The sequence below is a fragment of the Stigmatopora nigra genome, chromosome 7 (assembly GCF_051989575.1).
Source record: "Stigmatopora nigra isolate UIUO_SnigA chromosome 7, RoL_Snig_1.1, whole genome shotgun sequence".
In the NCBI taxonomy this organism is placed as follows: Eukaryota; Metazoa; Chordata; class Actinopteri; order Syngnathiformes; family Syngnathidae; genus Stigmatopora; species Stigmatopora nigra.
In genome coordinates this window covers 2,927,606-2,954,987 of record NC_135514.1, presented here as the reverse complement: position 1 = coordinate 2,954,987, position 27,382 = coordinate 2,927,606, and the positions used below count along the sequence as shown (strand labels likewise).

The window sequence follows — 27,382 nt, the reverse complement described above, 5'->3', positions numbered from 1 at the left end:
GGCCCTTGGTAACATATTTAAAAAATAAATAAAAAGAATGAACATTCAAACAGCCTACCAGACTGAGGGATAAAAGGATCTGTGCTGGCCTTCCCAAATTTTACTCTGGCTTGCTTGATTGTGTACTATAGACAAAACACACACACACACACACACAAACACACTAATTTTAGACCAGCTGTGTTCACTTTGGCAGCCAGGCTGCCGCTATGTGGATGAATACATTACTGCAGAAGCATAAAATACAAAGCATCTGTGCAAAGTTCTGGTCAGTATGTGCAATGACGATGATCCAACACATTTGTAACCCCAGTAAGGATGGAAGAAGGAAATATCGCGCAAATTTTCCATGAAAAATGATCTATAAAAATTATTGAATTTAAATTTTATACACCGTTGCAACCTGTAAATGTACAAAAAAATACATTAAAAAGCAACAAAAGAAATTGGTATAGTAAGCAGTACAGTTAACTCAAATAAAGAGCCATTTTTAAGATGTCTATTTGAAAAATAATGCCATCTATTTTGAGTTAACTGTACTACTCACTGTATCAATTCATATAAAAGTATTTTTTAAGATGTCTACTTGAAAATAGAACACTCAGTCCCTGAAAATAGTTCACTCTCTTTAATTAAAACAAATATATATGTATGTAACTCTTATATTTATACATATCCTTGTATTTTTTTCCTTGAAGTTTGCATGGACAAAAAAATGCACCCATTTAACAATGTTCCTTAACTTTAAAATAAGAACGCGGAAAACTTACAGTAAATGGCAATAACATATTGCAGACATTAATATAAAACACTAGCATTGTGAAATATTGTCATATTAAATACAAATTATGTCATGTAGAAATTAGTCAATACAATATTCAAATATGAGCATATGTCCCTGACAGTACATGGAATATTAAATACATTTTTTTTCATCTTTGTGAGACAAAACATTGTTCAAGCTAGTCAGTTCATTTTATAATTTACTCGGACTATCCTCTGTTATTATCATAACATTGACGTGTTAAGGGAATGTGGATGCATTGGAGGAGTCTTCTGACATATTGCAAAAAATTCCATGAACACATCCCAAAACTGAAATAACTGTCAGCCATAAATACGGTGGGAATTCCCCCCCAAAAACGATACCAAAACTGATTTTGTACTGAAAGAAATGGCTTAATAGCACATTAATGATGGTTGGGTCGAAATGTTTCACCAATTATTCATAAAAAAAACAACAATCACACCTTTTATGACACACAATCAATATTTATATAGTGATGCTGCTTTTTGTAAGAACAAGCAGATGTGTTTGTGATTGTGTTTTCAGGAACATTCAGTTCATTTGGAGCAACATCTATTGATTTGGATAGAGTTTTTTTTTCTTTTTATACATTAACTATTCAGAAAAAAACTTTTTAGCGAAAAATAAATGCATGACAAATCTTAAATCAGTAAGTTACATGTTTTAGGCACATTAGAACATTCAATCATGGCAAAGCACCCACATTATAAGAGAGAACCTGAATATTTTCCAACAGAAATCAGACAAAGAAACAATTTTGTCCAGCAGTGAGAAATTAATTATATGCTCATGATTACAAATAGAGGCAGGCCTAGAAATAAAAAAAGAGCATGATAGGATTTTGGTTCTGTTTGTGTAGAACATAAACTTCATTAAAATAATCCATCTCAATATCTGTGTATTTTCACAATGTGTTCAATGAGGTTCATGATAAACTGAAAATGAAGCTGAAAAATAATAGAAATAGAGACTTTTAAAAGACAGGACCATTTTAAAAATTCCTAACATGTCACTTTAATTTGACTTAGTGACTTACTAAACGATATATATTCAGGCCAGTGTGAACAGTTAGATTTTTTTTCTCATAGAACTAGTGCAATTCTTCAAGTTGAGCAGGTAAATGGGGTAAATGAAAGTTTTAATTAAAAAAAACATAACTATTTGTATTTAAATAGTATATTGCACATCATGTATGTATATACGGAAGGCAACAAAAACAATCTCATTAAAAGACAGGAAAGGGCTATAGTGAGATAATTCACCAAAGTTTCATTTACTGTCATTGACTTAAATGATTACTGTTAAGAAAATAAATTTGTGATGGCTTTTAACTTTAGTCAGCTGTCAGGTCTCGGAAATGCACTGTATATTCCATGTTAATAAGTATTGATTGTTTATGCAATGATTTCGTCACGACTTTTCATTATAAATGGCGTTTCTGGTGGAGGTTTGTCTCTGGTTTGTGGAAAGTGATGTAACAGTGTGATCTGCTTGTTGACCTTGATCTTGCTTTTGGCCAAGTGCATGAGCTTTTGTTTGGATTTCTGGGCCTTGTATCGAATGGGCTATGAGGATATCAGTAGTATGGGAACCTCCTGGATCTTTCATAGCCATACTAGCTCCTACCGAGGCAGGAAAGCTCCTGTTCCTCCTCAACCCTGTGGAGCAAAACGGGGCTAAGAGAGTAGTAGCAGATGCCATGGAAGCAGTGTGAGGTGAAAGGGTGCGGAAGCTTTTCAGTTTTTCCACGAGTCTCAAGTTCAGTGTTTCTGTTTGCTCGCCGTCATCCATCTTCTCGCCTCTCTCTCTTTCTGCCTCACTTTGCACTTCCCTCAGGATGATACGTGCCGGCTTAGAAGCTAAGAAAGTGTCAAAATATGGCGGGTGGTCATCGGAGGGGCTGAAGTGAAAATCTGCACTAGCGGGGAATTTAGTGTGAGAAGGGGGAGAATTTGGCGGAGTTGAAGGCTGGAGAAAGAGGAGGCTGTGGGGGCGTTTCTTCGGCAATTTGTCGTCATCCCCCTCCGCAGTGTCATCGGGTGTCGGATGCTCTCTGGGGTCCCGCATGCTTGGGGGGGACGCAGAGATCCCGTGCTCCAGCAGGAGGCGTCCGAGGCCTAGTGAAGTGCTGGTCGTCTTGGTGGGGTCTCGAAGATTGGTGGAGGATTCTGACGGGACGAGGGAGAGGCGGCGTGGGGTGCAGCAGGGGGTGTAGGAAGGTGTATGTGGAGTAGATGATGTACTGCTTCGACAAGAGGATAGCACTGAACTGTAAACAAGTGAAGAATGATAGCGGAAGAGGGACAAGTGTAGGGGTAAGGAATTATGAGTGCGAAGGCAGAGACAGATTGTAATTAGATCCCGTTAGCAATTGGATTTAGGAAAACTGAGCACAAAGTGGGATTAGTTATCAGTGCACTCCTCACATTGCAAGTAGTTTAACCTTTTATCAACAACTCACTGTTGCCATAGATGCTTTAGTGCTATTTCAGGCTTAAATCCCAATTATTTTTTAACACAATTACAACTCAAGTTAATGACAGAGGTTACAGAACTGCTGTCATTGATTAAATAGCAAATGTAAACTTTGGAGTAAAAAGAATGTTATTTTCTGTTTCATCCCAGCAATAATAAATCAATGTTAAAAAAACAACAGGCCTATTCCAGCCTACTACAGGCACCAGGCAAGGGACATCCTGAATCAGTGGCCAGCCAATCCCAGGGCACAAAGAGACGGACAACCATTCATGCTCACACTCATACCTAAGGGTAATTTAGAGTGTCCAACCAACCCACCAAGCATGTTTTTGGGATGTGGGAGGAAACTGGAGTACCTAGAGGAAACCCAAACAAACCCAGGGAGAACATGCGAACTCCAGTGTCTGACAGTGCCTCAAACCGACAAACCATTATTAAACCTAAACAGATAGGTAAATAAATAATGAAGCGCATAAAGTAAAACAGTACTTTGTTAATTCTGGAACCTCTGACAAGTAGCTTTTGAGGCAAATTCAGATGTGAGGCTGAAAATGAATGAGCCTACCTAACTAAAAATCAGATGATGCCATAATTGTTTGTCAACTGTGGGCCTATGAACCTCTTTAAAACATTTGTTGTGCTCAGGGGCTAAATAACAATGACTTGAATTAGGTTTTCAACCAATTTTGTTTTTTCCAGCCTTTTATTTAGATTTGCCTTAAAAGGTAAAATAGCACACACCCACACACACACCCATGCCTTCCTTCCCTCACCCACATGCAACCGAGTGGCTGCACTCATTGAGTCTGCTCTAAGTCAGCCATGACAACCATATGATACAACTCCACTTCCTCTTCCTCAACACATGATCTGCCAAGGCCAATAAAATCACAGGAGAAAAAAAAATAAGATGGTTTGGGGAATAACCGCAGTGCTAATACTTCAATTGTGAATATCATAGTTTTCATGTGTCTGCTTTACCTTGGTGACACAGAGCCCAGCTGATCAGAGGGGTGAAGAATCCTGCAGGTGGTTAGCGTGTAGGTGGAAGTGGTGTGGGACATACTCTTTCCAGGGAAGTTAACTAATTGAAAGAAAACAGGTAAGACAAGAATATGCAGTTATTGAATACAGCATAGTATGGAAATTTAAGAAAAGAAATCTGAGGAAAAAAAGACCAATAGCGTTAATAGAAACCCAAAGCAAATGAAGTAGCCTTTGTGTAACACACAATTAACATGTTTAAGATTAACCTCATGTTTAAACCAAATAAAAGTGGCACTAATTAAGTAATGACAACAGTCGAACCAAAGAAAGACAACTTACTCGCAGAATAGCCTTCAAAAACAAATATTGTTTAGTGCTCACCCTACAACGGTTCTTAACTTACAAATTAAGACATTTCATAAAATAAAATCAAAAGTCATCATTCATTCTATGTTTTTTTGCCAATATTTTGTCTAAAATAAAGATACTAGCACTCCATGAGAAGAGGTGACCGGCAAAAAAAGAGTCACAAGGTCAACTCTTATATTAAACAGCCACGAGTGGCAGGCTTTCATGTGACTGGAACAGGTGCTCTAGAAATACACTTGATATGTGAGCTCATATGACCCCGCACTGTTGTGAACATGTGCTGAGATTTTGCAATTCTTCAGCTAGGGACTTCAAAATTAAGATAAAATTAAATTTGAACACACAAAGGCTACCTTTGGCATTTCAGATTTTTAGAATAAAACACGTTTTCAAGCACCGAAAGAAGGAAACATTCATTTACTGGTCACATCATTTGGTATACTGTAGCTACACAATATGAGGTGTCAAATTAACGCTGTAGATAATCTAAACAAAAAGCCCAATCAAATGTGTTCATTAAAGAATTTGATGTATTAGGCCTTGTTAAAGTATTTCCAATGCTGTAACCAGTGAGAAAAGAGGCGACTTGTCTAAAAAAAATAAGGCACAAACACAGAAAGGAAAATATGAAAAGGATGAGATTTTTGAAATGAATAAAAATAGATAAAAAATAAAGAAATGCAAGTACTGTTTTTTTTGATGGCTTGGATCGGGCAACATACAGCAGGGCTGCAGGTGCGATGGACGGATATATGCAGATGACAGTGACGTGCAAGATGGGGTATCACACAGGGACGTTGAGGTGTCCACCCTGTACCTCCCTCCCATTAGACTAAGCCACACACACCCTGACAACCTCATGCTCCAGGGTAGGGATTGGGGGAAATTCTTTAACACCAGCTAATAGGTGATCTCACCAGGCATGTGGTCTTGTGTTCCGAGTTCCTTGAAATCCACATGCCCGTTCATCCCAGAGGAAGATGGTGTAGAGGAAGAAGGAGGTGGTGAACTCGCAGGAGAGTTAAAATCTTTTGGTTGAATGTTCTCTAATATCCCTGCTTTTTCATTATGCAGTGTTCCTGAGTGGGTACTAGCATCTGTGTTGCTATTTTGGCTACAGGAGATCCAAAGTGAGGAATCGGAGTATAAAGCGTCAGAAAGGTTCTCTCCCGAAGAGCCTGCAAATGAGTCACATGAAACTTCGTCTTCTTCTGGCTGGTCCAGGTGCCAGTCGCCTGCCTCATCCTGCTCGTGTGCTAAAGTGCGGAAACCCTTTGTGACCACGCCGGGCCGGTCATCCAGCAGAGCGCCCATGTGGGGTTGAGCCAACTGCTGCCATGCAAAGAGGGTTGCAGAACCTGGTCGGGAGAAAAGACAAGTAAAGTGGCATTAATCATTTAGCAAAAACTTTACAAAGGACATGCTATTGTTCAGAAATGTTTTAGGGCACCTGATGAAGCTTTATTCTGCTAAGAAGTAATTAATGAGAAATCTTATGTTCATTTTAATGCTGTTAATATGAGCAAAATTCTTATGGAAAGTGGTTGGGTGAAACAAGGAGTAACAATCACCAACAATCTTTGTTTTCATCAACACAGGTTACTTCCTATATGTTGTTAAATTTATAGTAATAATAATAAGTGGATATTGAATATATATTAACTACAGGTAGACAGATTGTATAGCTGTACTAAATGTCATTCTATATTTACATGTGTGAAAGTAGTTTTAAATATACATCCAGGCATACATAAGTCATAGGAAGCCACGTATACCCTGGACCCATTGACACACGGTGTAAAAACAACATTTAAGTATTTCGATACACAAAAATATGATTTCCTTGCGTGACATACAAAGAGATAGAAAAAAAATAAGGTGAACAAGCTTAAGAGAATTTTATTTCAGTCTTTCACAAAGACAGAATGGCAGAAACACAAAGGGAAGGCAAAGAGAAAATTAAAATGAAGAAAGGAAAAGAGGAAACCTGGCGTAAAGGGTAAAAAGAATGCAAAAGCGTGCAAATTATGTCAGTTCTTTTTAACGTCCAGGTATGAACAAGCCTTAACTAGTTTTGTTTTGAGAAATAAACGGAATCCAACACTGGGTGGCGCCATGGAACATAAAATGTTTTTTAGTAGGCACACAAAGCAGCATTTTGAAAAACTGTTTTTTTTCTCCATCCACCCATATAATTAAGTGAATGCATTATAAAGCAATTTTGGGAGTCAGGAAAACTATCTTTTCATATTCATCCGTATATGCTGCACTGAACTATGTTGTACGATGGGATATTTAGAAATAAGTGAAATTTAGTCTGAAAATTATTGTATAGTCTAGTGCATTTTCTACGATATATGCACATATATTTGTCGTATATTATCTATGATTAATTGTTTAAAAAGTGACTGCTCACTGCAAAATGTAGCCTTCCGAAAATACACTTTGAATTAGATTATTGTAGCAAATCTGCGATTGCGCATTTATACTTCAAACCAACAATGCGGTTGTGTGTGCCTGAAGTAAAATGAATGATGCTGATTCAAACTGCCTTGCTGTTCGCTTAACACCTCTAGCAGACCTGAGCCAGCAGTAACAGAAGGTCGAGGTTGAGCGAGTGAATCCGGCTGGAGGCTGAACTCCACCACACGCAGTGTTGGGGCATTTGGCAAAATTTGGGAGCGACCACAGGTATGTAAAATTACATATTGACCGTTGAACTGATTCTGAATTTGCTTCTGATTTGGTATCTTAGTCATATTGTTATTTGGTTGAAGGGAATCCTGTGGGGATTTCTGAACATTTTTATTGCATAATAGAATGGGATTGCCTTTGTCATCATGCGAGAGATTAAAGGTATTGTGGATTTGAGAAGAATAATCACCTTCCAGCGGCTTTACAATCTGCAGCTTGTCTGGTAGGTAGGATCTGGCGGTGAATGAGTATCCCGACCACGCGCTCCTCAGCGACGGATCGGAACAAAGTGAGAAAAGACTCTCTGTTGGTGTGCCTGGGTCTCCACTACATTCCCCGCCTCCCTTTTCCTCCTCTTTGGCAAGGTACGCCAATTTCCTCTCCCTTTCGTCTTCAAAGAAACGTTTTTCCGAGAGGTAGTTGTCACGGCGTAGAGATAGACGCCGCAGGGCCGCCTCCAGGTCACGGCTACCAGGGGTACCTGGAGTCCCAGGGGGGCGCTTATTTGAGTCCTCAGACCTGGACCAACAGACAAGGAAGGATGTTACAATCAAATATATATATATATTTTTTTACATGTACGTTTTCCCCCTAAAAATTGGTGCTATGCTCGATTCTCTTTTATCACTCACAAGACAGATTATAGTTTCAATTACTAGATTTTAGTTTCACAGCATGGTGGTTAGCACACATGGTGTGTTTTATGTCTTAAAACTAAATCTTCACCAAATAGAATTAAGGGATACATTAGATAGATGAAAAAGGCAAGAGGACTTAATACTTTTTTCCCAATTGAATTATTTAATTAGTACCCATTATCTGGTGTCTCTAGGATACTGCTACTCCGGTTGTCCAGCATAATTCCACTTCCCGTTTCACTGCCATACATGGAGTTGGAGCGAGGTGTGCCCACCCGGCTAGAGCGGCCCGAAGTGATGCATGATGACTGATTAGAGCCAGGGATGTTGAGGGGAGAAGGAGGAAGCGACAGACGTTGCTGACGCATAAGGTTGAGGTTTTTTACAGTCTGGAACACACGTTTTGGCTGCAGTCTAATGTGAAAATCACATGGAAAAATGGTTGAAACAACAAATTATGGCTAGTAATTGAGGTAAACCAAAGTTTTTAATTTTAACCTTTGCTCCTCGACATCTGGATCATCCATTTGAAGTTCTTTCCTCATAGTACCTTCTATTTCTGCAGCTAGAGAGTCCTAGAAAAAAAGCAGACTTTTGTTAGGAGGTTCATAAATAATATCATCATAATAGGTTAAATTAACATATATCACTGACGTCTGATGAGCAGAATTTTCTACTTTAATGTATCCTGCTTACCATTGGAAACAATCCCAGAGAATGGAAACGTCTCTGTGTGTTAGATGGAAGTGTTTTATTCCTCAGATTTTTCAGCTCCTCTTGAGCCTCATGTAACATCTCCATGCACTCTGCATACTTGTCTTGCAACTCACGTAACTTGTGAACAGCAAAGGAAAAATCAACGGAGAAGTTCAACTATGAAAGTCAAAACATATTTAAGAAAAAAAATCTGAAATAATGTGTTTACAATTACTGCTTGGCTATTAAGTCCTACTTTATATGATATTTCAATGAAGTGAGAGGTTTATGTAAAGGAAAAAAACAATATGTATATATATGAATATATATTGGTATATGAAAGCATATAACACTTTTACTGGAAAGCAGCAAGGTGTGCTGCAAAAAGTAAAGCATACCTCAGCAGTGAGTTGTCGCTGAGCATCTTTGGCAGCCCCTAAATGCTGTGTGAGTTCCTCGCTCTCTACAGCATACTGCAAAAAAATAATAATAATCAATTTGGATGATTTAAATGTACAAATGTCACGTTAGCACAATAAAATGTGGAAATGCACACCATCTTGGCCTTTTTCTGGAGGTCTACTATCTGGGACAGAAGATGAGTGATCTCCTCTTGCTGTCTGGAAGCATCGTCAGATTTCTTCGCCAGGTCTTCAGCCAGAGAAGAAATTTGCAGGTTGGCAACGCCTGACAACAGTAGAAGTAGCAAAGTGATAAGCAGGCACCACTTTCATAAAACAGTAGACGTGAGAAAGGCTGAAGGACCGAGAATACTCACGGAGTTCTTTGACGCAGTCATTGACCAACTGTTGTTCTTTTTCTTCAAAGAAGAGTGTTTCTGTCTCCAAGTGACTGGCCTTTAGCAGAAAAGATTGATACATACATTTTACGAAGGTCATAGGGCAGCTGAAAGTATGATACACATGTAACTTGTAAAATTAAAATTGGGCAGACTTGATACATATGATTGGGTTTGGTGGAAACTAACAAAACACATAAAACTTATTCAACGATTTGTTCCATTATGAAATACATAACCTAGTGTAACAGTTATTTGGACTGAACACAAATTATGGCAGGCAAAACAATACTTTTTCAATGTGTATGGACCTCAGAGCGAAGACTTTGATTTTCCTCTTCTAGATCTTTCAGTTTCTTCTGCAAGGAGTCCAATGGGAAACAAGTTGGTGTTGACACATTGCTCTCACTGGGTCGTACAATACTGAAATACAGGTATGCACATAAATTAGTAAAGTTGTAGTAACCTGTATATACAATATTCTGTAAGCCATTGAGATAGGTTGACAAGCATGATAAAATGAGATAAGAGTCTGAGAATACAAATAATTCCACCTTTAAAAAAAACTTTGTACACTGAAGATACATATTTGAATATATTGCACAGTACTGCAGTGTAATTGTCATTAATTGTTCACTTTTGGAAGAAGGTTCATAGTAGATTTTTCTATACAAAAAAATGAATTTAGTCGTAAGTAAAGATTTTAAATAACAGTGAAGTGGGATGAAATGTGGTTTGATTGAACTGCATCACATTGAAGGGAGTTAAAAAAAAAATAAAAAGAGCCTCACAGTGTAGGAGTGGTTGACTCCCCCTCGCTTTCCTCAGCAGCGTTGGTATAGAACTGTAACAGCTCATCTTTCACGGACACGTCATGGCGCAACTGGGATACCTAGTTGTGCAAAAAAAACAACTATTAAACTGTATCCAACAATTGTATTCCTTTGCAAAACAACATCATTGGACTAGATAATTTTCAAAATAACCTTCGAAATTTGAGGGCAGTGTATGGGATTGAGTAGAAACTTTAAGAATGACAAGCATGTTGCTAATGATAAAGCGGCTTCACACATCTTACGATGACTCTCCCACCTCCTCTCGTATGTGCTCAACTTGCTCCTCCAGTAGTTCGTTTCTCTCACTCAGGGTCTTGTTTTTCTTCAGAAGTGACTGACCGATGCGGGCTGCTAATTCCAAGTCACGTTCTTTCTGCACAGAATCCAACATTAAACAACAGAGAGTTATGAGTTACAGCCAACACAGAAATAGCATTTGCACACCTAAAAATGTATTTATTTAAAAAAAAAGAACAACAACAGCTGATGATACAATATAATAATACCACTCCCAAATTATATTACTTATGTTAGACTCCCTTGATCAATCATTAACTTGACTGCAAATTATACAACTATGTGTGATACAAAGCAATATAATCGATTAGATGGTTTAGAAATAAACTCCCCACAGAAAATCATGTTTTAATTGATTCCTGTACCACATTTTTTTATGCGCCATGTTCTCATACCGATGAAATTGTTTGTCAAGGAGTTAATCTGGATCAATTTGAAGTGGCTGAACATATCTCACCTCTTCCAGCAGTCGAGTGACAGCGTCAATGTCACTGTAGGTCTTTGTCATCTGTCCAACTCTATCAGCACACAGTACTGCATAAACAAGGGAAAGTTTACTTGCAATTCAAATGTAAATCATTCCTAACATTCAAACACCACTGCAAATTACTAATTACAAAAAGAAAATATAAATAGCTTTGTTTCGAGGTGGGAAGTCATAAATCGCAGACTATGAAAAAAGTGCAATTTAGAATCCCGATGATAGGAGACTGTCCAAACTGTAACACAATATTAAGATATCTGGTACAAATCCTGACTGATTAAGATGACAGTGTTCCATTCATTCATTTATTTTCTGAACCGCTTGTCCTCACCAGGGTCACAAAGGGTGCTGGTGGCCCTGAATCGGTGGCCAGCCAATTGCAGGGCATAAGGAGACCGACAAGCATTCATGTTCACACTCATACCTAGGGGCAACTTAGAGTGTTCAACCAGTCTAAGTTGCATGTTTTGGGAATGTGGGGGGAAACTGGAGTACCCAGATAAAAACCCACTCAAGCCCAGGATTAACATTTAAACTCCACACAGTGAGAATCGACCTGGGATTGGACTCTCGACCCCAGAACCGTGAGTCTGATGTGCTAACCACTACTCAACCGCCGGGCCACAGTGACAGTGTTCTATTAAAAGTTAAATCCTGACAATGCCTCAAACTGGAAAACCATTACTAAATCTAATCAGGTACTATTCTTGTTTGTATGGTCTCTGTGTAGTCTCATCAATGTATTTAAGGTGACGCATGACCTGCTTTTTGGATGTGTAATACCATAATAGTACAAAAGGCGTACAATTACGATACATTTATTTTAAAAAGCTAATGCCCACTGTAGCCTACAATGTGGACACGTGCTCGGTATGCACTCTAACAAAATTCAAAACAGGAGGTGGCTAATGCAAATAAAATATTTTCATTTTGTGCCGGAGGTGGGTTAATAGCTCCCATATAATACCAGAACTGTACCAAAGAAATGTAAATTGGAAACAAATGCACAGATGAAAAAATAAATCTCTGAATTGTAAGATGAAAAAAAAACCCTTCCTTTATTTCACTTTACTTGCCAGGTGTGGAGCAGGCATGCAACACATGATGTGGTGTTTGTCAGTTTTTCGGAAGTTATTAAGTTGAAAAAGTTTAATTGTTACGATAGCATAACTGCAAGTAATGCTGTAACATGTATGTGATGTATGTAATATGTATACAGTGTGTATACATGTTTAAGGAAAATAAGGGTGTGCGAAAAAAAATGAAAAATGACATTTAAGAGGTCATTACAAAATATAATAATAATAATAACACGTACTTCATTTATTCTCACATTTCTAGTTCTAAACAATGGTTTAACCTGTTTGAGAAATGTTGTCAAAAGTGCGTATAGTAAATGACACCACCTGGGCTCGCAAATTGAATAAGTGACTGTAATTTAATATGAATGGGGATGGCTGTTTTCTTTTGTGTTTCACACACAATATATATTGTCTTGGTAACCTAAATTTACTATTTCTCCAATGTCAAATACAGCATGCACTAGTGATGAGATTGTCATTACAGTAGTTGAATTATGATAATTAAACTTTTTTTGTGGGTGACTGTGTATTTAAAGCCTAAATTAAAGTATTTAGCTCAGATGACAGCTTTACAGAAACAGGCAATCAAGATGCACTTATTAATTTTAAAGTTGGCAAGACCATTAACAATAACTGGGAGTTACTCTATATGCACACTTTGCTGACTACCTTCTGAAAGAACTCGTTGGTCCTCATCCATTTTAACCACCTCTTCTTCCCCTCCCTCACTTGCAAGAACATAATCCATTTCGTCGTGTGCTGTACTTTCCTGTTCAGGCACATAAACAAATTCTACTGGATCCTTTTCCCAACACTCCGGCCCATCATCAGAACCAGTGAACGGGAGAAGTGCCATCTTCCATTCAAGCGCAGAGGCTAAATTTCGAACGTCAACAACTGCATATGCAATTCCATGGCATCTACCTGTGTTGTAGACATTCTAAAGTCCAAAGCAACTCCAGACAGGGTTACTTTTTCAAAAGGCATTTTAAGTTGTTGTTTTTTTTTCAGTTCCAGAAGTGTGATCCATACAATTTGCAGTGCAGCATTGCTGTAAAAGTTGGTCCATTAAGGGAAAAAAATGAAGTAAGCTAAGAGATCTATTAAGCCTGTCTCCTTTGTCATTTGTACCCTAGTGTGTATGGAAGAGTGTGTGATTGTGTTGGTGATAATAAGAAACCTCAACTCCTCCCCTCATCTGTTATTGGTTAGTTAGTGTTCCATGCCTTATTATCAGATAAGAATAAATAGGCACAAAGCTGGGTATTTTTTTCATCCTTACATGTTAAAAGAATTTTCAACAATCCTCACACTTTCAAAAAGAAGAGATATGAACATGATTTTTTTTCTCAGGGTGTATTTCAAAACAGTTGGTACAGTCCAGTTCTGTCTCTGGTGACAATAGCAGCAAACAACAAGAGCCACCTGTTTTGGAGGTGGGGCCACACAGTCTATGGGGGTTGAGGTTTCGCTAGATGTCAAAGCACATACTGTGCCCAATAAATGAATTTGGGTCGCATCCAGGGAGGCCAGCTCTACACTCATTAGTCCCTGTTAATTACTGAAATTGCTATAGAAACTGACACCAGCCAAGTGAGCTCCCATATGCTTGAGTAACTTAACTCAATGGTGGTAAATTGTCAATGTAATGGTGCAGAAGAAGAAAATAATTGTGCTCCAGATTTTGCACACTTATTCCGCTTACCATTTGTCTTTCTGGTCTTTCTTTTTAAACTCTTTTTTTCTCATGGTTGAAAAGACCCCAAATACATTTGATTAATTAAGATGCTACATTTAAACTTTTGGATTTTAGTTCAACAGTCTTTAAAAAAAAATAACCAATGAAACGGGCCCAGAAAATTGTGCTATCTCTAAAATGGTTTCATGTAATTCCAACCATAGTTAAACAAAGGTGTGTCATCCGATTATCATCACAGGCCTTCAAACTCGCAATCAAGGAGTCTAACTATTTAAAGTCTTACAATTCCAAGCTGTGCTCATTCTACAGTTTGTTGCAACCTATTGACACTGTAATCGAAATATTTCAGTTACAATGTGTGACAAGACTTTTGAACCGTCTAACATCATTTTTGGCTCAGTCTTTGACTCATGATCACAATTAAAATTCCTAAAAGGCCACATGGATATAGTTCAGTGTTTTGTTCTTCACCAAGTATGAATGTTTTTGTTTTGGCGGAAGAACCATGACTTGCACCTGAGCTTTCTGATAGGATGAAGGAATTCTGGAGAAAAATGTGCAGCTCAAAAGATTACATTGTATACTGCATAGATTTAAGATACCATGATTCACATTCTTGTCGAAAAGCTATTCATAGAACAACATTGACGGCGCAATATGTGAGGATGTTCAGTACATTGACCTTGGAATTGGTCTCTGAACTTCTTTTGGGGTTATTCAAGGCCCTACTTACTATGTTTCTCTTGATTTTGTCATCTGTTTTCCTCTGGCAGCCGGGTATATCTAGGTAGGTTGGCCACGGCCACATGGACTTTAAACATCTGACTAAGTGTAACTCTAATTAAATAAACATTAAGGAGTTTGAAACTGAATTTACAACGTTCACCTTCAACATGTTTATCGAGTGCTCTTTCTAATCTCAGTACACAACTCTCTTCTTTACATTCTACAGTCCATATTCACTGCTGTAAACGCCCTGAACAAATAGCAATGTGAGTAGATAGTTACGTAGATGCCTTTGTTATAAGTTTGAAGACAACTTGTCAAATTAAGGGTGTATTCACACCAGGAAAATCCATCGCTCACTTTTATTTGGGCTGGACCAAAATACCATGCATCATACCATGGTTTGATGCACTTCCTTTTCTAATTGCAGTTGTCACAAATGTCCCAGATCTTGACAACAAATCCACGCATGTGCAAAGATCATTCACTCATTGGCCAGATAATCTGGACATAAAAAATCACAGTTATGTTGCTAGACAAACTATACATTTCCCATAATGCCGATGACTACAGAAAACTGTTAAGTGCAAAAAGGTGTGCGATTTCAGAACTGGTTAAAACCGTAGTTAGGGGGCAAACTTTCATGCCCCTTCAATGAGTTCTCGAATCGGCCATTTGCTCCGCACCAGAGTTACCTGGTTTGTATTCATGCCAGCTCAAAAGGTGCACATCAAAACTTTTGGGGTTTAGTCCACACTAAACATTGCAGGTGTGAATACAACCAGGGCACTTAATTTATGTCTAAGCTTCTTTCTTCAAGGCAAATATTGATTTAATTGGTAAAGCTTTAATTTTCTATTTTATAAGTTTTAGATCAATTGTGGTGACCATTCTGTTTTGCTATGCTTTGTTTTCATCAATAGAGGTCTGAAAACAATGTTGCCTACATGTACAAATACAAGTGGTTCATTTACACTCGAAAATTAAACTAGTAATGAGCTGATTTATCACAGGTCAAACTTTAGGAAAGAGAATGACTTTATGATACAAAGACTAATCGAGACGGTTAATTTTCTAATTTATACCAGCATCATGGTGAGAAATGTTTTAAAGGAATACTAACATAAACTTTGACTATGAAGACATATGGAAACTGCTTTTAAGTTTTTTTATATTCGAACAGGCAAAGAAACCTAAACTCTGAATCTTTTTGCCCATTTTCATCCCTTGCCAATCAAAACAAAATCTTACAATTTTTTTCAATACTTTCAATATCCCTCATTTGACTTGAGAAAAGTGCCATCCAATGGCTGGCGCTTTGCAGCAGTGTACTGTCTTTTTCAGTAACATTGCATAAAAATAACCATATCAATATTGCGTCACAAAGATTGGGGGCTTAACTGAATAATATGAAGCAGCACACATTTAGGGATGAAAGCTCCTTCTAGCAGTTATGTAACATCTGAAACTAACATACATGTGCAACCTTTTGATTCTCTTTAATTCAGCCTCATCTCCAGGAAAAGTATAAATACTATAAGTTGAATACTTGGAGCCTTTGGAAAATGTAAAAATAAAATCCTATTGACAAATGGCAAAAAAAGCTGATTGTATTCAAATACATTAATGACATGCCTTAGACAATCTGCCAAATAACAAATAGCATACAAGAATGCAACAGCATGCAGACACTTTTAGTTTGGTTGCGTGATCAGGTTCAATCAGGCAGGTGGATGTTACATGTAAAATAATTATAAAACAGTAAAATATATACCAATTTAGTCCATTACTCAACCACTTTATTCTGCCTCTTTTTACATAGGCACATCTTTCATCTTATTTCTTTATGTAAATAAAAAAATAAAATGGTAAAATGTGATGTTAAGAAGTCCAATATGAACAAAGATTATCATAAGCACAGTGACTCAGCCTCTAGTCAAAAAGCCAACACATTCAATCTTTAAACCGCTGCGATACCTGTTAACATTCCATTTACTAATGACAGTTTATATAGATACATTTTTTCCTTGTAAGAAAAGTACTTTAACATCAATCTTGCACAGTGACTCCCTTCTACACAGCCAGATGATGCGATAATCAAAGAGCATTATACCACAAGGAAAAAGGTTTAGATCGAGGGCACCCCTTCTGAATTAATCCTCTAAGTCCTAATGATAGCTACAAATACAGAATAGCCATCTGGCAACTATTCTCTCCTTGACTCGTCTATTACATAATCTGAAACACAATATTTGAAAATTTGCCATCTCTCTCATTGGAGTCATTTTAGAATATCAGATACAGAAAGACAGACTGTCTTACCATCAGTACATTCCTCATAGTACCAGTCCAGTTCATAGTAGTCTGACTTCACAAACCTCTGTCCTCTCCTCTTCATCCTCAATACTCAGAGACACAGTTCTATTGTAACATCTCCAATATCTCTGGTCTCTCCAACACCCCAGCATGCTCCGAAATGACCAGTTGTCACTGGGATCCAATATCCTCTGATGGTATTTGTCTGTCAATAAAAAAGCATTGAGTTCTCCTCTCCCAGAATAGTTTGCAGTAACTATCTGGCACGATGTTTGTCCCACAAAAGAAGCGCCCCAATTCTACCGCAAGTCCTTTTGGTCCCACACTCATTAGCAGCTTGCAGTGCTTCCTATCGTTTCTGGTGCCATGCTACCAAACAATTCCCTGATCTGTAAATGTGTCACCAGTTGTTTGGAGGTCTTGCATTAAAATGCCATTGTTTTAAAAATGATCTGTTAGAATCCTTTAATTGGTCTCTGCCTCTTTATCCATTGATGTCATCATTTTGGTTGTTATTCCATTTTCAACAGTCACTGGACATGTGTCTGTATCTTCTCTTCTCCACCTCCATCACTGGTTTCCTTTAGCATTATCCTGCAGTCTGCCGACTATTAGCATCTTGCGTTACTCATAGTATGATCACCTAATTTTTGTTTTACAGCAATCTATGTTCAATCCCAGGACTAGATAGACACGTGGACCACTGCATCTTTTACCGTGGCTTAATAAATCCAATGATGCAGAGTGTGACGGTGCAAACAGCAGCAGTCACGGGTTTGCAGCAGAAACGATGACACCGTCAAGTGGGCGGGGTGAGTCAATTCTAACAACCAATGAGATGAAGCGTTGCCATCTTTTTGTCAACCTCTACCGCCCACTCCCTCTCCCCTAACTTGTCCTTGTGAGTGGTTGCTATAGCAGCAGGCTCAGACTCCAAAGCCCATGGCTGAGCAGCATGTAAAAGCAGTGTGGAGTACAAATAGATGACGTGGACACTACGTAGTGAATGGCCTGAATCGTTGAATATTATGTAACAAAATGTAGATGGAAGTTGAATATGATTTCACTTTTTTTTAAAAATATACATGTTAATGAGTAATATTTCATCCAGGTAGCCAAATAGAAGAACTTATATTATGCATACATATCGTCAAAAGACAAATTATCAAATAATTAAAGAAAAAAGCCTTTTCAATTCATTCAGTTCAACTAAAACTGGAAAAGCGGTCTAACAAATAACAAACTGTCCAAGGGGTTGAGATGAAACAGATACTAACAATCGATGCTTATTGCTCGGGCAAACTGACACTGCTGTGTTGATACCTGACCATTTGTTCGAGGAGCAACATGACTCCAACAGGGCCAAAAAAAGGCCATCACTAGACAAACAGTTGTCAAACATACAGCAAATAACAAAACAAAAAAATAAGTTGCCCCCTTACAATCTCTCAGAACAAAAAAAGGAAAAACATACGCTTGCATCGTTCAGAAAGAATAACTTACCATTCTGAGTGGGTGCTATTTTTAGTGTTGATCTAATTATAGTACCACAATTTCACTGTTCAAGTAGACTTGACCTTCTAAAATGAATTACAATAAATAATAAAAACATATTTACAATTCATGTAATTCCTAACCTGTGGCTGAATTTGTGATCTCTTTATAATATATAGTCGTTCAAATATCGATGAAAAATTCTCCTAAGGAAATTCTGCAAGATTTCAAAAGCAGGAAAAGGTTGTGTACCACCATGCCAAAACACATGCTCTTCCCTTGTCATTACCATTATAAACACTTAACTGTGAAACTTTGCTCTAATTCTTACATATAGCCATAGATTCAATGATGCCTGTGTCTATTACTGATACATTTTTGTCATTTATTTCTGTTGTGCTGAATTAATGCATACAGCTTTATAGCATTATAGTGGTAGTGCTTCCCATACTTAGCACTTTATCGGGAATTCAGCAATAGTGCAGCATTACATTTCTTCAGTTCTTCCTGTACTCTCTTGATATAATATTTTTGGTCACATTTAGTGTACAAAAAAGCTGTATATAAGATTAGAGGAACTAAATCGATGGACAAGCCACAAATTCCTTGTGTTTTTCACCAAGGAATTATTTCGCTTTTTACATGGCACATAATCAAATAATCAGACAGTAATCAGATGAAAACAGACATGCCCAGTCAAAAATAAAAGGACAAAATTTCAAATAAGAGAAAGAGACAGTAAAGGGACACAAATAAGCGAAAATACAATCCAGAAATACAGTCAGAGAAAGATAAGAGATAGGCTAAGGGAGAGAGAGAGCATAACCGATTGTTGTGGAAACTGTTGTCGAGAAGCTGCTTAACTTAAAAGCAACTAGTAGTAAACTTCAATATCAACAACAACTTCCTTGTTTATGAAATTGAACTTTCAGCTGTGAGCCTAAATAGGGGCTATACTTTTACAATCACTGTCGAAAAAGTTCCTGTATTAGAAGTTTGTTTATTGATGACCCTAATCAAAGGGCATTGAGAATATTTTTTACATACATAATAAACTAGAAAAGAGATGGACTCACAGAAGTACTTGAGGGTCTCCTCTATCTGTTCCGTAGTCAGATCGAAGGAGGAGCTTGGGTCCACCAGAGGGGTGTGCAGCCAGTCATCTTGCTCGTAGCCGAAGATGGTGTCAGCCCTTAGTTTGTAGACTGGCAGCTGTTCTTCCAGAAGGCTAATAATCTCAAGTTCCGGCAAATCAGTATTGTTACACACATCTGAAAGTACAAAGACAAATTATTCGTTAGGCCATAGCATTGTGAAATACTGTACCATGTCACAAATTAGTCCCACATCATGGATTATCCTGGGGCGCGATCACAATTACTATTTTTCTAATGGTTTGAGAGAAATAGTACGCCATCTAGTGCTGAATTGGAGGAATGCATAATTTAGAGTTAAATTAAAAGTTTTCCCAAAAAAAGACTGAAAGCAAACGTACAACTTTATTCATACTCATAAAATTTTAACAAATCCTTCACTCACCTCAAAGTCACTCAGGACATAAAAATCCTAAACTATAGTTAGCATCCAAAAGATCTATTTTTGTACATGAAAACAACTTCTTGTTCTCTGCAAAGTCTGGATTTATTTTAGGCTACTGCTCCTTTGATTCAAAATTACACATTTGTCTGTTGCAGTGGAAAAAGAAAAAAAAACTTCCTTTTAGACAGTATTGTGCATATGTTGAAAAATCAGTACATCATGACTGAAATGAACAATATGGGATTTATTTAGTGGATGGGTGAGGATGAAAAACACTTTGCAACGACCCAGTAAATAGTATGCAGAATAATTATTATGATAATGAGCTTTTGTTGTCATTAATTTTGACTGTCTTTTTCCTGCTGCAAGGATGTCCTCAATTCTGTCTGTGTCTGTACTTGTTAACAATGCTGTCTTACTGTCTTTGTTCATTTAGACTAAATGCCTGACTCTGTTCAAGAAAAATACAAACATCTACACAACAGTCGTCTCCTTCAGCAAATTCAACCAAAGTTAAAGTTTTATCACGGTGCAGTCGTTGTTTGGCTATACAGTTTAACATTTTGATTAATGTCATATTTCTCTAAAAAATGTTATTTAAGCCACCACAATTACATTAAGTAAGCATTATGCAATTGCCCACCAGGGTCAGTAATCAGGGAGTCATTGTTTGTCTAGGTCAGTGTAAACCCTATGCCAATTTGGAGCTCTTCAGTTATCAAACTTTTTCCAAAACTCTTGCCAACAGCTATCCAAGTAAACTACACTACATTTCTCAGGAATTCACTTAATACTAAAAACTGTAATTATAAGTAAGTAATATCAATGCTGAGGATTTTCCTGCAAATTTGATATTGAAATGTTCACTGTTTTATTGTATTCATTTGTGTAGTATGCATATTGTCTTTGCATTAATGACATTTATAGCTGTATACGATACCAAAAATAGAAAATTAAATTCGGAGAAAAAAAATTGTTACCCCGTGACCCTTAAGCGGTATGGAAGATGAGTGAATGAAAAGATGATCGATTTTGTTGCAGTACATGATTATTGTCTTTTGAATATATTGATAATCCCAAAATATCTAACATGCTTTTAGTTTAAATTTCTGAACTATAACCCCAAAAACCCATTGAGTGACACCACGTTAGCAACAGTCTGCAAGCACAGACAAAGATGAACAGTTCAAGTTCAAATTTAGGACTAGTCAACTGTCACACTGTTATTTAGAGCAATAAACAGTGCAACATGTGCAACAAACAAGAAAAAAATATAACTAATCATTAGGCTAAACCACTATGTAACTATTCCTGGACCGGGGGCTGTCGTTACTAAACAATACATATAAACTACTTCCCTTTTACCAAAAAGACAAGTACTGATACAACATTACAGTCAATGAGTCATTTTTGTTTTGTCTCCATGTGAACTGAAACTTGGATCAGAATGGGGCAGGAAAAAAACAGCCTGGATTTAATCCCACCGTCTGTCATGTCGGTGTGGTAAAATTATTGGAACAGTATGAACTGAGTTTAAACAGTACAGTAACTGTTAGATATGGTTTTGTTCCATAAAGCAATATAGTATATTAGTTCCACTGATTAACAAGGAGAAAACTTCTCCCATGATCAGTAAAATCATTACTGTTCAGTTACTTTAAAATGGTAATTAGAACACAAACAACTTTCAGGATAACTAACAGTCTAACTACCATGTCACACAAATATTTTTCTATACATTATTGTTTTTTTTTAGGTATTATATAAGGACATAATAAGGAGTAAACAAAAGGACGGTCACGGCAACAGATGCCAGAAGGACACAAAGACAAAAATGGAGTGACAACGGAACAGTGAATGAGAGTCACTGCCCCATATGTCACCAGACAGCAATTGAATGAACACAAAGCTAGCAATGTACTCACTCATGTTGCCTTAAGCCTGAACAAAAACCGTATGCCCGCGACCTCGATCACATTTTCCACAATGCCCGGACAGGACAAGGACGCAAAGGAGCCAGAAGAAGTAAGAAGAAGAGTGAGAAAGAGCATTGGGAGGGTGAGACAGGAAGTGCAAGGCAGTGGGTGCAAAAAAAGTTACAGAACAGCATTGGTTGGAAGAGCGACAGGAAGTTAAAAGGAGAGGGAGGAGTGAAGAGGAGACGAGAGTGGGGCCAAACTGGCTCTCCATGCCTCACATGCCAATGACGAGATCTGCAAGGACCGCCCCACACCAGTACGCACACTCTAGTTCTCTCTCTATAACGTTTTGTCTCTGTTTTTGACACAAACCCAACCCAAATGCAATTTTTCTCTCTCGATTGCTCCACATTTGGAAGGAATACAACACTTAAAAAGTATTCTGTATGGTTGTGTATTGCTACACAATTGTACAATATTTCAATACTTGGCCTCAAGTACCAGCTCCCTAACAAGTATATTATCTAGTTTCATGCTTTTACGATATAAATTTGGTTCTTTGACAGCTCACAACTAAACAAACATTTAACTTTCACAAGGTGGTCCGATATATTATGCTAGAAACCGTTACTTTAACTCATTATAGATGGGTGGAAACCAAAAGGAGGCCAAGTAAATACAATCAGTCCACTACTATACAAAATGCCACTTGGATACGGTTTGCCAAGTTGCATAACTGTCTCCCCCTCAAGTTCAGTATTCTTTCTCTGGCTCCAAACACAGCATCAACTCTTGGGGTCACAGTTGTTTAGTTACCACAGGAGCAACTCTTCGCTATTCAGTTTCTCTGGACAGAGAGGAATTATTACTTAACACAAATGTTATCAAGTTGTGAGAACCCAGAAAAAAAACAACAAAGGTAAAGGCTACAAAATACATGAACAAATTCCCACAGGGAAAGGTAAAGGCTACAAAATACATTAACAAATTCCCACAGGGAAAGGCAAAAACTCCAAATATAGTTTGTTATTTTTTCCCCAAATCACAGTGAGAATGGAAAGCTACCAGTAGATGGAAGCACTGTCGTTTGCTGTACTCCTACTTGCAAAGACGTGTAATAACAAAGTACTAGTTGTTATCCATTTAACAATACATATTTGGATAGTTAGCAAATCCCATGTTTTCCCTGACAACGAATATTTGACTCTGCCACTCTGGGGCAACACTGTTGGCCATAAGAGCATGCACATTATCTTAAAGTCCAAACTATGAAGGGTATGGAAGGTCTGTAATTTATGATGTGTTCAAATAAAAATGTGGGTGTTACGGCCGCCATTAACATGTTTAAATGACAGCACTATTTTACAACAAAACTACTATCGAAAAGTATTTTACTACTACCAGTAGTAGTAGTAGTAAGCCATTGTCCCATAGTCTTCAAATAAACTGAATTAGAAGTCAAAGAACATCTCAAGCAAACGAAAAACAAGATAGCTGACAAAAACCTTACAAAAAGAGATTAGTACCACCATCAAACTGACTCCTTTTACAATCCGAATTGTGCATAATTGCATTGTACCATGTCTAAAAAAATATTAAAATTCTAACCAAAATATATATTTTTTTCCACTGCTTTTAACTTGGTCTATTTTCTACAAATCCACCGAGACAGTGATTTTCGACATATTTGGGAACCTCCAATGTAGCAGTAAGGGGTGAGCAATGTATGGTAAAAAACACTACTCACTCCAAATTCTGTTTAAAAAGAATCAGTGGTGTATGTTTTCCACATTGCGGTAGTGAATACAATAGAGTATGCCATTTGTTTCCAGGGAGGATGATAAGAGAACTTATTACTTGAAAAAACAAGAGGAACTGACCTCTTAGTCAAGGGTGGTGCACTAGGGCGGCCTTTTTCCTGTAGGTAGTGTGTTAACAATCCAAGTCTCTTAAGAATGAATTGTTCAGTTTCTGTGTACATGCTTGTGATGTCCCCTGCATGCTGTTCTGTTAGGATTAGGACTACAAATATTGATCTCATTGATAGGCATTTTTTTAGGTGTTCAGCTAAAAGCTTAAAATCAATATCCATTAACATGAAACATGACAATAATGTGTTTGATGTGTTAATGTGGAATGTCGGAAAAAAAACTGTACTTGTTTTGGCAGTCTAGTTCCCCTGGAGCATATTTGTGAACAGGATGTGAAATTATGAGAGGGTTCCATAGAGGAAAACATTCTCACAGTGAATGCTTCTCTGCTTTCAATGATCCAGAATTACAAGCAATGTGGTGGTAAACAAAAACCAACTGAGATGTTTAGCTTCTATAATACAAATTTATATTGGAGTTCAACTAATATAATCAAAATTCACTGATCTGTGGATAGAACTATGTTTGCAACAAAAAAAAACATGCAACATTACCAGTAATGGTCTCTGCATCTTTATAGGTCACCATGAATCCATCGAGAGAATCCTGTAGCCATGCTTTACTGACATACTCTTCTTCCCCTTTCTCCTCCTCCTCCTCGTTGGCCAAATGGAACCCTGGGTGAGCTATATGTTGAGATGGTTGGTCTGGGGATAGAATGGAGGTGTAGGAACAGGTGTGTGGAGAAAGTGTTTTGGGGTCCAGCTTGGCAATAAGTAAGCTATCAGGATGAGGAAGGACAAGCCATGGACGAAGACAGGCAGCAAAAACCTAATCTAGTTTAGAGTTACCCTGCATTGATAAAAATAGAGCAGGTACCCACACAAGCATAGCCTTGGGTGTGAAAGAGCAATGGTCGCTCCCTTTAAACCTGAAAGACAATGAAAATAGAGAAAGAAGAAGTAAATATACAATATTAAGTGAGTATAAATTGTCTTGTGTCAAGTAGGACACTGGTTTCTAACATTGCGACATCCCTGCCTCAAATGACCTTTTAAACACTGTTGGTTAATCATTTACAAGCGGTTGAATGTCGCACCAAATGTTATGGTCTTGGGTTTATACTGCCCTGTGCAATGTACGCAAAAAAGAGCATACATATTCATAAATATCGAGCACCTAGACAGGAGTAATTGTGCTCAGGAAACGGGAGTTGAGAATAGAAAGAAATTGAAACGTGGTTCTATCATTGGAAGCAATACTGTGAGCTCACAGAGTGAATAGATGATTAAATGACCCAAGTAAGTAAGTTTGCAGTGACTTTGCTACTGAATCTCCACATTTTCAGAACTCTTTCTAAACTTGTGTTCATGTTGAAACATTAATATTTCTTAACAAAAAAGTAGTATTTGTAAATTATGTAAGACATGCCTTAGGCTTGTTTTTTTTATTCCATTGTTTACTTTTGTTACACTTTCATAAATAAACAGTATCTCATAAGTCCATAATCAAGAAACTGACTTTAAATTTGCAAGATGGGCTCCAGCACCCCTGCGACCCTTGTGAGGATAAAGCGTTTAAGAAAATGAATGAATGGACAAATGAATGAACGGATGAATTAATGATTGTTTTAAACAAGTGTATGTGATGCTGGCTGAAAAAGAAGTGAAAACCTTTCATTACAATAAAATTCCCGATAGAATCTATGCAATATGCAACATCCTTGAGTGCAATAGCTGAATATAGAACCTGAAAACTTATTGATAAGTCCGTGCTCATAGCCAATATGTCTGTTCACAACACGTCACTAGAGAGCTTTTTAGCACGACATGTGTCGCTTGAGGGAACTCCCCTACTTTCTGTGAAGCTTAGTTAAAGAGCTTTGACAGCAGTAGTGCACATTTCCAGGCCTTAATAGGAATGTCTGTCATCATTTCCATTAGTCAGCTGTTTCTAAAGAACATATGATTATGACTACATCAAATCAGTAGTAAATCAAAATGTGTGTACTAATATGCAAAAAAACAACAACAACAAATGATTATCCAAACAGAATACTTTGGGATTATTGGCAGAGTACCAAACACCAAACATGAAACACACAGATTTTGTTTATCCAGATGATCAGTCCCGACCTTATGCTGTGCAAACTACGTTGAGATCCAAAATAACTTGTAAAGGGGAGGTCTAAATGGAAAACTGCTTCATGTGATTGTTGCAATTGCACTGATTTCTGTATTGGTCCTATTTTTTTTCCAACAAAGGAGAATATATTCAATATTCAGAAAAAGATGATACAGAGCAGTTAGTTATGCTTGCATGATAATGGCCAGAGAGTCACATGATCACCAGAGGAAGCTGGTTAAAACCAAAATACCTAAAATTGCCTCATTGAAATTTAAAATTGATTGCATGTGGTAAGATCGTAAGATAAAATCTTATAATACAAATGACAGAATTTTGCCTATTGTCAATGACCTATACTTACTACTAATGTGGTAGGTGTATATAGCTAGTTACTCTTGCAATGTTATAACAAGATCACAGTTTTCACAAGATAAACCATGTCGTAACACATTTCATGTTGCAGTCTTCCCTTTAAACAAACCATTATGTGCTCAGTCTGTCTCTTCCTCATGTGGTGGGGGGTTTATATTAGTATATTACACATTTTCCACCAATTCATGACTCTTCTTAACAATTGTATACCGTAAAAAATCATTTGATTATGTACTCACAAATGTGATGATGACAATTTGCATTGAATGTGTGATAGCATGGTCATAAATACTAGTGTTTCTTCACCTGCAGAAAATGTGCTTAGTTTTGCATGCACTTTTATTAGCAACAAAAACCAAGATAATGAGCAGATGTTCCATGGGTCATGTGACATTGACAGCAAACAAACCAAACCCTCATTTAGCACTCAAGTGTTTTACTACAACACTTTTGCTGCCATCATTATTACTTAAAACCTTTTTCAGTGCAGTATAACCCATATACATATTATTGCACATTTTATATCTAAATCAGTCTTTGGCAATAGAAGATATAGTGAATTAATTTGAACTGGATTAAATTGAAAATAACATTTTGCACAAACCATACAGGTGGCATATATATATATTTTTTTAAAAATCCAAATCGCTTATAAACTTTTTAAAACCATATAAGCAGTGGTGTGATTTAAAAAAAGAGAGAAAAAAACGAAGAAGAAAATAATGCAAAGTTGAGTTAAACATTCAATGAGTTAGTTGCTTATAAAGCGTCGTTATCACTTAGTAAATCTAAGGAGACCAAATACGGCATTTTGCACCTGCTCAACTTTCAGTGAACTATGATCAAACTTCATTGGAAGAACAAAAGTACATTTCACACACACTCCATTTCTTACCGTGTTTGAAAGACAAATATGCAAGTCTTTTCACCTTTTGGCAACAAGGTTTGGCAGCGTTAAACTTTTGAGGAAGCAGAGATCGAAAGCAGAGAGATGGATTAAAGATCAAGCAGCAATTTGAGACTCCTTTTTGCTTAAAAAAAACGACCTCAGAAAAATTACCTATATCTCTTTTGGATTATTAAAATTTGAGTTAATATAAAGCTGCTCATAATGAGACTACCACCTCCGTAAAACGTTCAATGGAAAGTGA

The 27,382-nt window shown here is 37.3% G+C and overlaps 1 protein-coding gene and 1 long non-coding RNA gene across 4 annotated transcripts; one reads left to right on the top strand and one right to left on the bottom strand.

Moving 5' to 3' along the window:
- Window positions 1-713: 713 nt before the first annotated feature.
- On the bottom strand, window positions 714-27,382 carry trak1a (trafficking protein, kinesin binding 1a). Of its 3 annotated transcripts, XM_077720678.1 has the most exons (17): window positions 27,127-27,382; window positions 24,287-24,663; window positions 19,480-19,674; window positions 11,060-11,136; window positions 10,562-10,678; window positions 10,261-10,361; window positions 9,781-9,892; window positions 9,449-9,527; window positions 9,227-9,357; window positions 9,069-9,143; window positions 8,671-8,808; window positions 8,473-8,549; window positions 8,149-8,388; window positions 7,527-7,855; window positions 5,560-6,000; window positions 4,268-4,370; window positions 714-3,077 (listed from the first exon to the last, which is right to left on the bottom strand). In XM_077720678.1, the coding sequence occupies exons 2-17, from the start codon at window positions 24,318-24,320 to the stop codon at window positions 2,219-2,221; spliced, it is 3,108 nt and encodes a 1,035-aa protein (XP_077576804.1). In that variant the 5' UTR covers window positions 24,321-24,663; window positions 27,127-27,382; the 3' UTR covers window positions 714-2,218. The 3 variants fall into 3 exon arrangements, with proteins under 3 accessions (XP_077576804.1, XP_077576806.1, XP_077576805.1); XM_077720680.1 differs by lacking the exons at window positions 19,480-19,674; window positions 24,287-24,663; window positions 27,127-27,382 and adding an exon at window positions 16,916-17,779; XM_077720679.1 differs by lacking the exons at window positions 19,480-19,674; window positions 24,287-24,663; window positions 27,127-27,382 and adding an exon at window positions 12,838-13,306.
- LOC144199200 (uncharacterized) lies at window positions 7,088-9,278 on the top strand. The gene is made up of 3 exons (XR_013326866.1): window positions 7,088-7,333; window positions 7,564-7,701; window positions 8,169-9,278. It is a non-coding gene; the product is annotated as an uncharacterized LOC144199200 (long non-coding RNA).